At 49.8% G+C, this 15266-nt stretch overlaps 1 protein-coding gene across 1 annotated transcript; it reads left to right on the top strand.

Annotated features, from left to right (window-relative positions):
- Positions 1-13800, top strand: LOC144274525 (tripartite motif-containing protein 10-like). Its single transcript, XM_077833403.1, has 8 exons — positions 1-141; positions 4161-4619; positions 7291-7386; positions 8187-8417; positions 8538-8560; positions 9295-9410; positions 11734-11778; positions 13149-13800. The coding sequence occupies exons 2-8, from the start codon at positions 4203-4205 to the stop codon at positions 13661-13663; spliced, it is 1443 nt and encodes a 480-aa protein (XP_077689529.1). The 5' UTR covers positions 1-141; positions 4161-4202; the 3' UTR covers positions 13664-13800.
- The last annotated feature ends 1466 nt before the right edge of the window (positions 13801-15266 follow it).

The raw sequence follows: 15266 nt of genomic DNA, 5'->3' as shown, positions 1-15266 counted from the left end.
TGCAGCTCCTCAATCGCTAAAATGAGCTGAGCCGCCTCCGTGACCGACGGGAACAGTCACCGAGCATGGGACTGTCCCAGCCAGAGGAGCGAAGTCTGGCCACACCCGGGAGATGTTAAACTTCTCAGAAGACCCAACCAGGTGGGTTAATTTTGCTCCAGAAGGACTGTTTCTAACGTCTAATACACGATCCTTATTGCTTGGACAGATTATTCAAAACACAAGGAATAAATAATCCTGTGAGAATTTGTTTCTCTCTTTATGGGAGGGAGGAGGGATAGCTCAGTGGTTCAAGCATTGGCCTGCTAAACCTAGGGTTGTAAATTCAATCCTTGAGGGAGCCTTTAGGGAGCTGAGGCAAAAACTGGGGATTGGTCCTGCTTTGAGCAGGGGGTTGGACTAGATGCCCTCCTGAGGTCCCTTCCAACCCTGATAGTCTATGAGCATTTGTTTCTCTCTTTATGGAAACTTTACAATACCTCTACATTCAAAGTGATTTACCGTCAAATACATTGTGGGTTGTTTTCATAGCAATGTAACATGAGATTTTCACAGCTTGATGAATTAGTACCTAAAAGGTTGTTACAAGGAGGAGGAAGGTAAATTGTTCTCATTAACCTCTGAGGATAGGACAAGAAGGAATGGGCTTAAATTGCAGTAAGGGGGGGTTAAGTTTGAACATCAGAAAAACCTTCCTAACTGTCAGGGTGGTTAAGCACTGGAATCAATTGCCTAGGGAGGTTGTGGAATCTCCTTCCCTGGAGATTTTTAAGAGCAGGTTAGATAAATACCTGCCAGGGATGGTCTAGATCAGAGGTTCTCAACCTTTTTCTTTCTGAGCCACCCCCACGACATGCTGTAAAAACTCCATGGCTCACTTGTGCCACAATAACTGGTTTTCTGCGTATAAAAGCTAGAGTCAGAGTTAGCGGGTAGCAAGTAGGGCAAATGCCTGGGGCCCCATGCCACAGGGACCCTCATGAAGCCACATTGTCCCATGCAGTGGGGCTTCAGTTTTCTGCCCTGAATCTTTGCATACCTTACAGGTTAAGTCATATTGGGCTAGATCCTCAACTGGTGTGAATCAATGTAGCTGCTGCACTGAAGTCAATGGAAATATGCTGATTTACTCCTGCTGAGGTTTTGACCCATTGTGTCCTTAAGATTCAAAAATGTGTGTTTCTGGTGAACTTACTTATTATTCAGCTATCTGGTTCATTTATTTTTTATATTTGACAGTGTCATAGTACAGAATTGTCCTTGAAGTAAGCAGGGGGTTACATGCACAATTCTCATTAACAGTAGTATTTTTCTTGGGATTTTGCAATGTCATTGCCTTCTAACGATTCATAACTTTCATGCTTATGCATGCACAAACCAGAAGGAATAGGACTGAAGGAGGGCAAAGGGAAATTACCAGACTAAAAATACTGGTCTTACCACAAAATTGTGCGTAGCCCAAGCAACGCCTACCCCGGTGTTGGTATTTAACAACACTTCGTGCAAAACTGAAGGAAAGCATCATCTTATCTACTCCATCAACAGTTCCTAGCTTTGCAGTAAGGTTAAAGTCCTCCTAGATAAACTGATGCCAAACTAAAAGCCATATCTTAAAGAAACAGTTCACCTTTTTATTTAGGGACTTATTCAAAGTCCATTGAAATCAACAGGTGTCTTTCTGTTGACTTCAATGGGCTTTGGAACAAATTCTGAATGCTCTTCTGTAAGGAAAAAAATCAAAGAAAAAGACACTTATGGGCAAAATTCTTCACCTTCTGAAATTCTGGTTCTCTGCTTCCCTTCATACATAGATTTCCCAGTGTCATCTGTGGTAATTCAGTGCACACAGGGAGAGCAGGATTCCACATAAAAGAACCATCATTCCTATGGGAAAGGAGATTTTTATAGACTAATTGTTCTTTTCTTTTTGGCTCAGTTGCCCACATATGTCATTTCAAGTACACAATTACTTGAGCCATTGTCTACCTGCACAAATAATGTCAAATTCCTCGTTAGCACCTCTGCAAATGATCCAACATTGCTAGAAATGCTGATCTTCCATTGTTAAATGATTTTACAACATTTGTAGATGTGCTGCTCTACTTAAGTTCTGGCATATTTGATATAACATAATGACGATATAACATGTGAGGGTCAGGACAGCGTGAGAATGAACTCTGAGGTACATTTGAGATCACAGTGAGGGGGGAACTCAAAAGTTTATAAGGTTAAGTGTAGTTTGGAACCAAAAATGTGGATGCTTGTAGAAACCAATTCAATGTATTGGTTCTGCAAAAATGGGCTGTAAGTACTGCGCTGTCTCTGTATCAGTGTTTTGACACTTTTAGGAATTAGAAAAAAGTAGAATGTCACACTGGATCCCTTAAAACTCTCGGCTCCAAGTCCCTCCGCTGACAGAAATCAGTGTAACTGTTAGAGTTGGTTGGAACATTTTCAACTGAACATCTTTTCACGGAAAAATTTCCTTTTGCGAAAGCCAAAACATTTATCAGGAACATAAATTATGATGAAGTTTTCAGTGGTAACGTTTCTGAGGTTCAAGGTGGACTCTCCAATCGCTTACAGAGAGAGAAAAACAACAACCCATTTTAACATAATTCAGTTGCGCAAAAGGGTTCTGTTTTCATTCCAATGTGGACCAAAACCAAATTCTGAAACCTTCCAAGTTGTTGCAAAATTGAATTGTTTTTCTCCATCCATCTCTAGTAGCTACATTAACTTTCATAGTGATATGCTGAGTGAAGCCAGCTGGTGACCTGGGCCCACCTGTTATGCAGGAAAGCAATGTCTATTTTAGAAGGATTCAGGGATTTAATGATATTCAGTGCAATTCACTTTAGTGTACAGGTGGAATTTTAAGGCTCAAAGATTGTATATTAAAGTTTAGAACCATACTGTAAGCAATCTTTAATAAAAAGAATGAGGCGAGAGAGGCCCCTGGGGTTCATCTCCACAGTCCATGGCGCTGAGCCTCCCAGCCTGGGATGACAAACTGGAGCTTGCATTAGTGCTCTAAAACAGCTGTGTAGGCAGCACTTTGAAGTTGGGGGGACGTGAAGCAGAGGGGTCCCACATCTCAGGGGAGTGCCCTAAGTCCTGGGATAAAAGTTATGCCGGAGCTCCTCCTCTCTCCGTCTCTTCTTAGCTCCCCACTGCCCCCAGGTGTTTTGTCTGAACTTGCCTACAAGGCCTGATCCTTTAGACATACTCAGAGGACGCTACCAGACTGGACCCCACCCACTGGCGGAGGGTAGGGGAGGCTGGGGGAGGCTGAGTTTCCCCAAATGGCCAGGCATGTCCCCCCCCTCCCCGCCACACTCCACCTCTCAGGGCCCCACTTCAGCAGAGCTGCTGAGCAGATGGAGGACATGGGGCTCCCCACAGCAGCCCAGGCTCCCTGTTAGCACAGCCTGGCTTTGGCTTTCAGCCTGGCCAGGGGACGGGACCTCAGGGGGAAGAGGAGGAACAGTGGGCAGGGCATGATCAGCTCCTCTACTCTGAATCGCAGCCCCTGCCTCTGTTGCTTTCTGCCTTCCCAAGGCTACTGTGCCCATATTAAAAAGTGCAGAGACCATGGCCCCCCTGGACCCTCCCAGATCTGACACCACTGCTCTGAGTGAGTTTAGGCACCTATAGGATTCATTAGGAATTTTCTGCATTGAAGTGCTTTTGAAACTGAGACTTAAGCATCTTAAACAGGGACTTTGGTACCAACTGATTGTGTGTATCCAGGGTAAGATTGTTATCCTGCGGGCAAGTTCACGTTGCCCTGTATTTTTTGTGGCCACAGAGCTATGGAAGAGAGGGTAGCGGGGGTGACTTCTGGTCCTGTGTTTATGAAAGGTTTGGTGACGTGCCTGCGAGAGAGGCAATGTAACATATTGTGAGACAGATTGTTCTCTGCCGTGTGAAAAACCTCATTGTCATGAGCATATCTTTGGGCATGGTTAACCCAGGGAAATTATTTTTCATCACTATTTTTGAACAAAATTATTTTTGTTTCATTTTTACCATTCTATTTTTTTAATGAATCAACTCAAAAGAATGTCTTTCATGAAACAAATGGAATGGAATAAAAACTAACATTTTATTTATTTATTTGTATATTTCCACTATCAACAAAACAATTTATGATCCAGAGCGGAAGCAGAGAGAACAGAAGCCTAGAGATCCCAGCAGCCATGGCCTCAGGGGCTCCTGTAAGGGAAATCCAAGAGGAAACTAAATGTCCCATCTGCCTGGAATATCTGAGGGACCCAGTCACCGTACAGTGCGGGCACAACTTCTGCCAGGTCTGCATCACTCAGTACTGCGAGAAATGGGCAGAGCTGGACTCTGACCCCTTGTGCTGCCCCAGTTGCAGAGCCCGAATCCCGAAAGGGACTCTCCGAAAAAACTGTCAGCTAGCAAATATAGCGGAAAAAATCAAAGAACTGGATTTCAAACCAGGAAAAAAGAATCTGTGTGAGAGACACGGCAAAGCCCTGGATCTGTTCTGTGATGAGCACGGGGAAGCCGTGTGTGTGGTTTGTGAGAGATCCTCAGAGCACAGAACTCACCCGGTGCTTCTCCTGGAGGAGGCTGCCCAGAAATACAAGGTAGGAAACACTGGGGATCTGGGAAATTCTTTCTTTTTCAGACTCAGTCTCTCAGAGCCACAGAATCTCCTAATTTCCCAGATTTTCTCCCTGATCTCTGGATCCACCTAAATCTCCCCACCCCCCGCAGTCTCCTTCCTCTGGGCAGGTGCAGGGAGCCTTGGCCACTGATGGCAGGCACAAAGCCTGTCATTAGGGAGACATGGGGCCTGGCTACACTTGCAAGTTAGAGCACATTAAAGCAGCCACAGGCAGCCTAACTCACGACCCATCCACACCGGCAAGGCACGTTGAGCGCCTGGACTCTGCAGGTGGAGCGCTCCTGGTAATCCACCTCTGCGAGAAGCGTAACGCTTGCTGCGCCCCGGCTGAAACGCCCAGTGTCTGTGTGAACGAGGTGTTGTATTACAGCGCTGCGATCGGCCTCCGGAAAGGTCCCGTAATCCCTTTAAGTCAAGTGGCCACTCTTGTCACTGTTTTGAACTCACTGGGCTGTAGGAATGCGGATATCCCCTTTCAAAGCTCCGTGTCTGACAACCGGCTGCTTCTCTGCTCCAAGACAAAGCAGCCAGTAGTGTGGAAAGCTGCTCGCTGTGCCTGTGTGAGAGAGAGAGGCAGGGCGGGGGTGGAGGTGCTTGCCAAATGAAACAGCTCTTTCGTGGCAGCAGCAAGCGCTGGGAGAGGACCGGGAGAAGTGGGGACGTGGCACACTCAGGGGAGGAGGCAGAGGTGAGCTGGAGCAGGGGGGCGGCGCGGGGAGCTGCCGGTGGGTGCAGAGCACCCACGGAGTCGGCGCCGATGGCTGTGGCTCCGGCCACCGCTGTTCCTGTGGTAGCAGCGGCAGCTGCCAGGAGCCCCGGGCCCTTTTAAATCCCTGGGCCCTGGGACAGCTGCCCCTTTTGCCTCCCCTGTTGGCGGCCCTGCCTGACACAGGTGTAACTGCATCATTCAGCTGTGTGTAGCCTTCATTGCATGAAAGCGGATTTACACATAAACGGTACTCCAGCCTGGCAAGAAAAGCAACAGAGGAAGATTTTCAATTTGTCTGATGTGGGAAAGTTTTCTCTGAGCAGCTAAATCCTTTCCAACCCCAGCTCCCACCAGTGACTATGGGACCTTTCTACAGACCAGAAGTTGATAAATGATCAGTGAGGTTTGATTCTAGATGGTGCTTGATTCACAAGAGGACAGGACAGGACAACCTGTGAGAGTGTTGCTTTCAGACTTCAGAAGGGGGAGTTACAAGCTGTAACTGTTATTACTGATTGTATCACGGTGTTTAATATTGTTATTTGCATCCCAGAAGACCCTACAGACCCCAGATGAGATCTGACCTTGATTGTGGGGGGCCCTGCACAAAACCATTTACAGTCTAACTGGACAAGACAAAGTGTGGGAAGGGAAACTCAGGCACAGTGAGGGGAAGTGACTTGTCCAAGGTCACTCAATAGGTCAGTGGCAGAGCTGTGTATAACCCTCGCTTTTCCAAGTAGAAGTGCAGTGTCCTATCCACTCGGCTACGCCCCCGCCCCCCACTCCCAGCAGCACTGAGTAGTGATGACGTGCGGCCATGAGGAGGAAAAGACTCCTTGGTAGAGGTCCCAGGTCCAGCAGGGAGACGAGGTTTCCCACTGGGATTCTAAACTCCTATATTGCTCCATTAGGGGTTAAACTTGGAAGATGCCGGCCTGGAGTAGAGGAGATCATGGGGCTAAACTCCAAGCACCTTGAATCTGCACACAGAAGGGCTCCAGACAGCTCAGGTCCATGTCAAATACCCCTGGGTTTACACTGGATTGTAACAAAACTAACCCTAGGCTGGAGCTGACCGGTGCCAGTCTGACCTGTTCTGTTGTGTACGTGGGCAAGGACCAGCCAAGGTGGTTCTGTGAGTCCCACCAGGCAGCCTTTTGAAATCTCCCAGAATCCACTGCTTCCGGGATCTTTATGAGGGAATGGGACAGTGGGGGACCTGCCCAGGGGGCATTACCACGGAAAGGGTTTAGGGCAGCACTGGGGCAAACCCCAACCGTTCTTCAGACAAATCAGCCTGTTTAATTAGGGTGGCCATTGAAGCTTTCCCCGAACATAGCACATTCCCATGCCTGCCTGCATGGGCCCACCCCCAACTGTATCACTCGGCCTGGTTGGGCCCACCACTGCCTTTGTCAGCACACCCCCACCTGCATCCTTCTGCATCAAAGTACCACCCCCCACTCCTGCCCCCACCCTCACAGGTGTCCTCCTGCATCCTCAGTTTCCTCCTGTCTCTTTTTCACTGGACAAAGCCACCTCCAGGGACCTGGTGGCTTCTGGGATTTGTATCATTTTGTTTATTAAACCTTCTCAAACCCAGATTTATTGAGTCATCCCCATGTGACTCCAGTGTCCTGTTACGCGCTGTTCCACTAATCAATTCATAAATACCAATAAAGCTTGGTTATAATTGAGATCTCTCTCTAATTATTATAATACCTGAACCTAAATGGGTAACAAGTCAGAATATGACACGCTCCCAGTCTGCATTAATAAGGTTTCATCTCCTTGGTGGTCCTGATGTGGCAAAGCGATTCACCAACAATCATCTTGGGTTTTGGGTGGAAAAACACCCAGCTCTACACCCCTCTCAGCCATCTAAATGAAACCTCTCAAATCCTTTATGGTTCTTCAGGAAAAAATCCAGGCCCATTTGAAGACTCTGAGGGAAGAGAGAGAAAAGCTTCTGGGATTTAAAATGACTAGAGAGCGGAAAAGGTGGGAGTATCAGGTAAGGTGCCTGTTGTTATTAATTGACAGAGACTGGCCGTGGGAGATCCATTTGGAGGCAGATTCCTGTGTGGCCTTAGTGAACGTGGACTTGTGTGTGTTTCTCGATGTTCATGGATTGCTGGGTTAGATTCATGTGTAGAGAAGCCCTAAGCTTCCATTGCAGCTGATTAGTTAATATCTAGCAGGACAGTGGGGTGGGAGGAGGTATTGTTTCATATTCTCTGTGTATATATAAAGTCTGCTGCAGTTTCCACGGTATGCATCTGATGAAGTGAGCTGTGGCTCACGAAAGCTCATGCTCAAATAAATTGGTTAGTCTCTAAGGTGCCACAAGTACTCCTTTACTATCTAGCCCTTGTGGCTTTCCCAGAAATCCTCCCCAAGTGAACTGAATGTCCCCGTGAGGTGCTGTCCACTGTGTTTGGTCATTTTGTGCATTATTAACGTGTTTGTTCTTTTTTCTTCTGTGGCATCTGTGTCAGTGTAGTGCTGAGTCCTGCCTCCTGCTGCTCTGGGTTTGAATTCACAGAGACCATGAATAACAGAATACGCTGACCATGACAGACATGGAAACCTCCCTTTCAGAGGGATGCAGCGGCCAAAGGGGAAGGTGTGAGAGTCCTCAGCCTAGTACACACAGGCATAGGCGCAGATTTCACCTCTAGCCGGGGGGGCTCGACCCCCCACTCTGCCCCCGGCCCTGCTCCCATTCCACTTCTACTGCACACTCAGCTCTACATGAAAGGACCCCGGGCTCCATCCATGTCCCTGACCAGCCCTTGCCCTGTTTTCGTACAGAAACAAACACAAACTGAGAGGCAGAAGATTGTGTCTGAATTTCACCAACTGCGGCAGTTCCTGGAGGAACAAGAGCAACTCCTGCTGGCCCACCTGGGAAAGCGGGACGAGGAGATTGTGAGGATCCAGAATGAAAATGTCAGTAAACTCTCCGAGGAGATTTCCCGTCTCAGCGAGCTGATTGGTGAGCTGGAGGGGAAGTGTCAGAAGCCAGCGAGTGAATTCCTGCAGGTGAGACTGAGTGGGAAATATTAGCACTGGAGCATAGTGTCCAGGGCGGGGCCTCCCTTCCCTGAGATCCCCTGTAGGTGTCCGATGGGGCTGAGATTCTCTTCTCTCTCTCTCCTCTAGGATATCAGAAGCACCTTGAGCAGGTACGTGGCTCTCTCTTGCTCCCCCTCACAAATCTGGGAAAGAGCTTGGTGATATTAGCACCACATCTCCCCAGGGCTCTACTGAAAAATGTGTGGGGAAGATCAAAAGTCGGATACCAATCTCTCTGATCCACTTCATCCTGAGGTTCTCACCCTGGTACAGAAGACTCTGGAATTGTCCATTCAGTGGGAAAGACTGACCTCAAGTGTTTCCTCGAGATGTCACATCCCTGGGGGAGTGGCTGCCTCAGGATTGTGGGGATGGAATATGGGCCTGTCACTACTGGGGCCCTGGTTACCATTCAGCCCAAGGCAGCAGTGGTCAAGAGTCTTTCCCATCTGAGTCTTTTCCTGCCTGAGGACTGTTTGGAGAGCTGTGTGGAATGAGCTGGGGAGGGGGGAGTTGGTGTCTCAGTTTAGTTCCTAGTGGACAGATTTCTACAGCACTTTGGAACCTCCTGTCCTTCAGAGCATGGAGGCCAAAGAGTGAATTGACCATGGAGACTCAATTCCCCTTTTGTCCCCAGAGCTCATCTCACCAGACCAGAGTTGAAGAATATTAAGGAGTCCTTAGAAGGGAAGGTTGAACGGCCATGGGCTATGTTGCACCTGCTCTGAGGCTGGGAGAAGTCAAGGAATTCGAACTCCAGCCATGTTAGAGCAGCGACTCGCTAGCCAGAACTTATCATGAGTCACACAATGAAATATAATCACGGGAAATTGTTTCTCTCCAGGTGTGAGAAGGGGAAGTTCCAGCAGCCAGAGGAGATTTCTCCTGAACTGGAAGAGCAAGTCAGCGATTTCTCCCAGAAAACTATTGTGCTAATGGAGACTCTGAGGAAGTTCAAAGGTACCCAGAAGGGATCTAGGAATGGAAATTGGGAAGAGCCTGTGAGACTGTGGGAAGAGAATGGTGCTGCTCAATTGGTTCACACTTAGATGATGCTTCTATTTAATTGTTGGGTGAGAAGGCCAGACACCTGGGTCCAAGACACTCAGGTTGATTAATTCAAACCTTTCTTTGCACCAGAAACATGCTTTTCGATTACAGTTACAAAGTAAGAAAAGACTCGTAGACTGTAAGGTCAGAAGGGACCATCATGATCCATCTACTCTGACCTCCTGCACATTGCAGGCCACAGAACCTCCCCACCCACTCTTGCAATTTACCCGTAAACTCTGGCTGAATTACTGAAACGCTCATATAATGATTTAAAGACTTCAAGTTACAGAGAACCACCATTTCTTCTAGTTGAACATCGGTAAATGATACGTGCCCCATATGGCAGAGGAAGGCAAAAATAAACCCCAGAGTCTCTGGCAATTTGATTTGGTGGAAAATTCCTTCCCTATCCCAAATATGGTGGTCAGTTGGACACTGAGAATTTCAGCAAGACCCAAAAGCCAAACACCTGGGAAAGATTTCTCTCTAACTCCCTCCCCGACTTGTGCCCCATCACCAGCCATTGGGATATTTGCTACTAGCCATCGCATATAGAAAGAAGTGCTTGTCAGTTCCCTTCTCCTGGGGCATAGGTGGGTCATGGGGGATTTCTCCTGGGAAGCTCTAATTACCCCTTGCAATGTCTGGAATATTAGACACCTCCAAATTGCATATTTACTAGTTCTTCTCCAATCACCTTTGAGCGGTATGAATATTAAGTACCTTATATAGGTCACACACTACACATGCATGAACACATCATTGGCAGGGCTTTTTTCCTTCAAGTTATTTTCATGTTATTGTTCTCTTCTCTGATTGGTCAATTACCACTGATTATGCACACGACACTTTCCCCCTTGTCTCCACACAGGGGGTATTGGACTTTGCTAACTTCTCTGTGGCTGGATGCACAGCCCCCCTCAGCCTAGCTCCAGCCCTTCAGTGCCGCCCCCCACTGCACAACCTCCGTACACTGCACAGCCCCCCTCAGACTAGCTCCAGCTCTTCAGTGCCACCTCCATATCGCACAGCTCCCCACAGACAGCACTAGCCCCTCATTGCTACCCCTCCCCCAGCTGCACAGATTCCCCCTCAGCCTAGCTTCCCATGAGCAGCAGGGATGAGGGACAGTGGGACGCCACTTCTGGGAGCCACCAGAGGTGAGTCCGTCCCCCGCAAAGAATTTGTTCCACCCTGGCCCCCGCTTACAACAGACCCACAGCCAGAGCTTGTCCCTTTGTCCTGGTCAGGAGACAGAGGAGGTTCCCATTGACCGTGGGATCACCCCTGCCCGGAGAGGGGTGCCCTGGTCACAGTGAGGCGATGGGAAACCCTGCTCCACTGAGAGACCCCCCTCCTCTGCTTCCCACATCCTGTGATATGATGGGGGATCTCCCATGTAAGGGACACAGACAGGGGAGAGACATGGGGTAAGCGGTGTAGAGGTGGGGGACACACACACACACACACAGAGCCTCATCCTCCCATGAGACATATTATTTAAACAAGAAAAAGAAAAAGTAGTGACACAAATGCACTGAAATATGGTTTTAGGAGAAATATTTATTTTAATGCCCCAATCCCACAAAAAAATATTGACTGCGGCAGTGAGGGACATTCAAAAACACTCACCTGAGTTGAATTTATTCCTATTATTATTGTTTATTATTTATTAACGAGCTAGGTTATGGTTTTTTCAGTGTGGAAAATTGTACGTTATTTTACGGGTTGAATGATGACTAAATGACATAACCCCCCGCCAGTGTCCACCACCCACTCCGGTAATTTTGTCAAGTGTCCGTCGCACAACATGATGCTGCCTGACCCCTGGCCAAAGGGACCAAAGTGGGTAAAGTTACTTTTCTGCCAAAGTCTTTGTATGATCTGGGTCTAGGTTATGACAAAAGGCTGTGAGTGAATGAGACAAACTAACTGGAGTTGGAAGGGTGGGAGGGGATGAGGAGGGGAAAAGTAAATCTCTCTTACAGATTGTGTGTCCTGGGATGGTTGTGAGGCTGAAAGGACGTTGGTTCCATTGCTGGGAGATGGCTGAATGAGAGAGGAAATAGAAGGTTTCAGTTAGTTTCTATGAAATGCCTGAGTGTGTCTCTGGGCCTCTCGATCTGTTTCTCGGTCATGATGAAAACACAGTTCTATGCGTTCAGAGTGGGGACGCTGTTATAAATACGAAAGTCTGAAATCTCGTCTCTTTTCTCCTTTCCCCCGCCAGACACTCTGCTGTCTGCACTGGAATCCCTAGGAGCACACAGACAGGGTGAGTTTGCAGCAGGAGACTGTCTTTAAATTATGAGAAAATTCCAGTGAAAACATCTTCCTGAGATTGTAACGAAAGTTACCAACCAAATCACCAGTGGCTGTGGCATACACAGCCCTAAAAATAACCTGTTCACAGTGAGGAGATCCAGGGGCTCTGGAACATGGGGGGCCAAAGGGCCAAGCTCACCCTCTTTTGAACATGGGCATAGTTTGGGGGCAGGGTGCCGTGTTGGCCCCCCACACTGCAAGCCTTGGGCAGGCGTGGAGCATCGCAGCATTGGCTGTGCTTCATGGAGGGGCGGCTGATCAACTGCGCCCTGTGTAGTGCAGCTTCTTCCTGGTGCTTCTCCCTCTCAGTGGCCCCACCCCTGCTCCTCTTCCCCCCGGACCCTCCACCTGCCCTGGGTGGTGCACGCCGGAGAGTGGACATGGGAAGGTGGAGGGTCAGGGGCTCTCCATAGTGGCCAAGGCTCCCAGCCTGGATAGGGTAAGGGCCTCGGCGGGAAGATGAAGAGTGGGGAGGGCCAGGGAGAGGGCAGGGCCACAGGTGTTGTGACCTCGTACCCCCCTCCCCAACTTCTGCCAAGGTGCCGGAACACCTGGGGAGATCCCAAGCTGACATCACACAAATAATCCTGACACCAACCTGAGTGCTGAGTTCATGCCCATGCTAATGAACAGAAACACTCTCCCTGAGCAGCACCCGAACAGAGCTCTCTGCCCTGAGGACTGACACATCCCTCTGCTTTACCCCGGTGCAGGGGGTCTCCCCATTACTCTTCTCCAACATCCTGCCTTTCCTCCAGGCAGGGCAGGGCTCTCCCATTGGAGCTGCTCCCTGCTTCCTGGATTGGGGAGATGCTCTCCCTCTGATGCTGCCAGCTCCTCCCTTCTCTCTGGCCTGGGGATGGGGCTAGCTCACCCAATGCCACCTCCTACTCTCTGGTGTTAATCAGCTCTTCCCCAATGTTGCATCTTCTTCTCTGTTCCCAGCCCTGGGAGTGGAGACTGCATTGGAGGAGGGAGATTTTCTCTGGTCTTCAAAACTGTATCTGCTTCCTCTGCTCCCTCCTCTAAAATCTTTCTTGGTGTGTCTCTCCTGCTGGGCATGGAGTAGAATCAACAGGGGTAGCTGGGAGCTGACGCTTATGCAAGCAAATGGGAAATTAATGGAGTGGGTCTCCTTACAAAGACTGAGGAAGTGCAGTGACATCCCTGCTCAGTCTCAGGTGCCCAGGACAGAGGCAGCTCCCTGCGATCTAGGCCTGTCCCAGCCAGAACAGGGCTGCTGGGAAGTGAGAGAAATGGCCCCGGCCTCCCCCAGGGCCGAGCTCTGCCCCTGATACTCTGATTCTCTCTCCCGCACAGCGAATGTGACTCTGGATCCAGACACGGCTCATCCCGACCTCGTCCTGTCTGAGGATGGGAAAAGTGTGAGATGGGGAGACACGCGGCAGCGACTGCCCGACGCCCCTGAGAGATTTGACACTGTGCGCTATGTGCTGGGCTGTGAGGGATTCACCTTGGGGAGACATTGCTGGGAGGTGGAGGTTGGGGGTGAGGAACACTGGGCTTTGGGGGTGGCCAGAGAGTCTGTGGGGAGGAAGGGAGGGATCAGCTGTAGCCCTGAGGGGGGGATCTGGGCAATGGAGCGGTGCGGGGGTCGGTTCCGGGCTCTCACCTCCCCTGCGACCCCCCTGACCCTGAGCCGGGCCCCCAGCAGGATCCGGGTTTGTCTGGACTGTGACCGGGGCCAGGTGACATTTATCGATGCTGGTGACGAGACCCCGATCTTCACTTTCCCGCCGGGCTCCGTCCCTGGGGAGAGAATCCGCCCCTGGCTCTGGGTGTGGCCGGGATCCCAGCTCCACGTGTGTCCCTGAGACCCACAGCAGAGTGGGGAACCAGAAATCAGCCTCTCTGGCCTCACGGACCCCAGACTCTATGAGCTTGGAAGACTCCCACCGACCCAGCCCCTGGCGCCTCATCTTGATGGCCCATGGAAGCTCCTCCCCCTCCCTCCCTGCAGCCCCAGTGGTGGGAGGGGGAGGGGGAAGAACCCCTGGGGCTGCATGAGGGGCAGAGGGGCCCTGAGGGGCAGAGGTGGGGGCTGAGCAGGGGGCAGAACTAACAGCCGGGCTGGGGACAGGCAGAGGTGGGGGCTGGGCAGGGACCCAGCACGAATCAATCAGGGGTTGGGGGGCTGGGGAGAAGCAGCAGCAGGGAGCGGTTTGCACAGATCTGTGGGATTGGATCTCATGGGGTCTCCCAGCCACAGCTCCTGCCCCAGGGGCCCAAGTCACTTCAGGACAACTGGTCGCACTGTCACAGTCCCACACACACGGTGGCAGGGCGGTGGAAGGGATGGGTAGGGGGTGCCGATTGATGGAAAAACCATTGTATAACCTTAAAAAAATCATCATTCAGTCAGTGTCATGATTTTTTTAACCTCCTGAGGTTGGCAGCACTGGGGGAGGCAGGGACAGGGCGGGTTTAACCAGAGGGAATTAGAAGAAGCAAGAAGGAAAATGTGAATGAAAATAAAAGAAGAAGAAAGGGAGAGTCCAGGAAAAAAGGTGGAAAATAGAACTGAGAAGAGTGACAGGAAACTATCCCTGATAGCAGAACCAGCCTAGGGGCAGCAAGAGGGGAAGGGATAAAATTGGGGGTGGAGGGGGTGGGATGGAGCAGCCATGGGGGCTGATCTGTAACAGGGAGGGGAGGAGACTGGGAGAAACACAGGAAAATAAACAGGGATCAGAAGGGAGGGTTAGAAAAATGAACCGAAAAGGAGAGTAGGGAAGGGAAGGGAAGAGAGATTTATGACTTGTTACTGAAAGTGAGACTGTAAGTCTTTAATTCCCTATATTAATTCCTGGCCATTGGTGCTATTTTAGTGCCATTACGAAAACTGTTCTCAGTAGCTGGGGATCTGCTTGCCATGCTGTGGTTATTAAGGCTCCTTCTCAGCTCCCTTTACTTACCACCTTTAGTAATTACTGTAAATAAAACATGACAAACAATTCTTCTTCTTTCTTCCACTTTAGTGTCCCAGCTACAGTTGTCGGGGGCAGAGCCGTGGGATTTGCTGCCTGAGTTGGTTGTGTCCCCCCAGCCCCCACAGGGAATATCGCGCCTCTAGGAGGGGAGTCTGGGTTTTACTGGGATGTGTCACTCTCCAGCCTGTGCTCTGTCTCTGTTCTGTGCACACCCGTGTCAATCAGAAATTGCTCAGCTGGGCTCTGCGGAGAGGAGACTGTTTGCACAGGGAGCAATCCATGACTTGGTGTTGCAATGCTGAACATCACAGGGCTTAATCGGTTGGCAACTAGAAAATCATAGTCTGCAACTCTGCAAAGCTGAGTTAGGGGCCTAAACTCCCTGTATCATGCATGGGCATCACAGGCACCTGACAATAAGATTCACAAAACCCAGCTCACTCGGCAGGGAGCCATCTGGGGAAATGGCCACAATGGAAACTTCAAA

This window comes from Eretmochelys imbricata, chromosome 14 (assembly GCF_965152235.1).
Source record: "Eretmochelys imbricata isolate rEreImb1 chromosome 14, rEreImb1.hap1, whole genome shotgun sequence".
Classification (NCBI taxonomy): Eukaryota; Metazoa; Chordata; order Testudines; family Cheloniidae; genus Eretmochelys; species Eretmochelys imbricata.
The sequence above is the reverse complement of the archived record's forward strand: the minus strand, read 5'-3'. Positions and strand labels throughout refer to the sequence as shown.

Excerpts from the sequence above, each read along its gene's own strand:
- LOC144274525 (XM_077833403.1), top strand. The coding sequence starts at position 4,203 with ATGGCCTCAGGGGCTCCTGTAAGGGAAATCCAAGAGGAAACTAAATGT. Across the intron at positions 7,387-8,186 it reads GGAAAAGGTGGGAGTATCAG|AAACAAACACAAACTGAGAG; the intron begins GTAAGGTGCCTG and ends GTTTTCGTACAG. Across the intron at positions 8,561-9,294 it reads ATCAGAAGCACCTTGAGCAG|GTGTGAGAAGGGGAAGTTCC; the intron begins GTACGTGGCTCT and ends GTTTCTCTCCAG.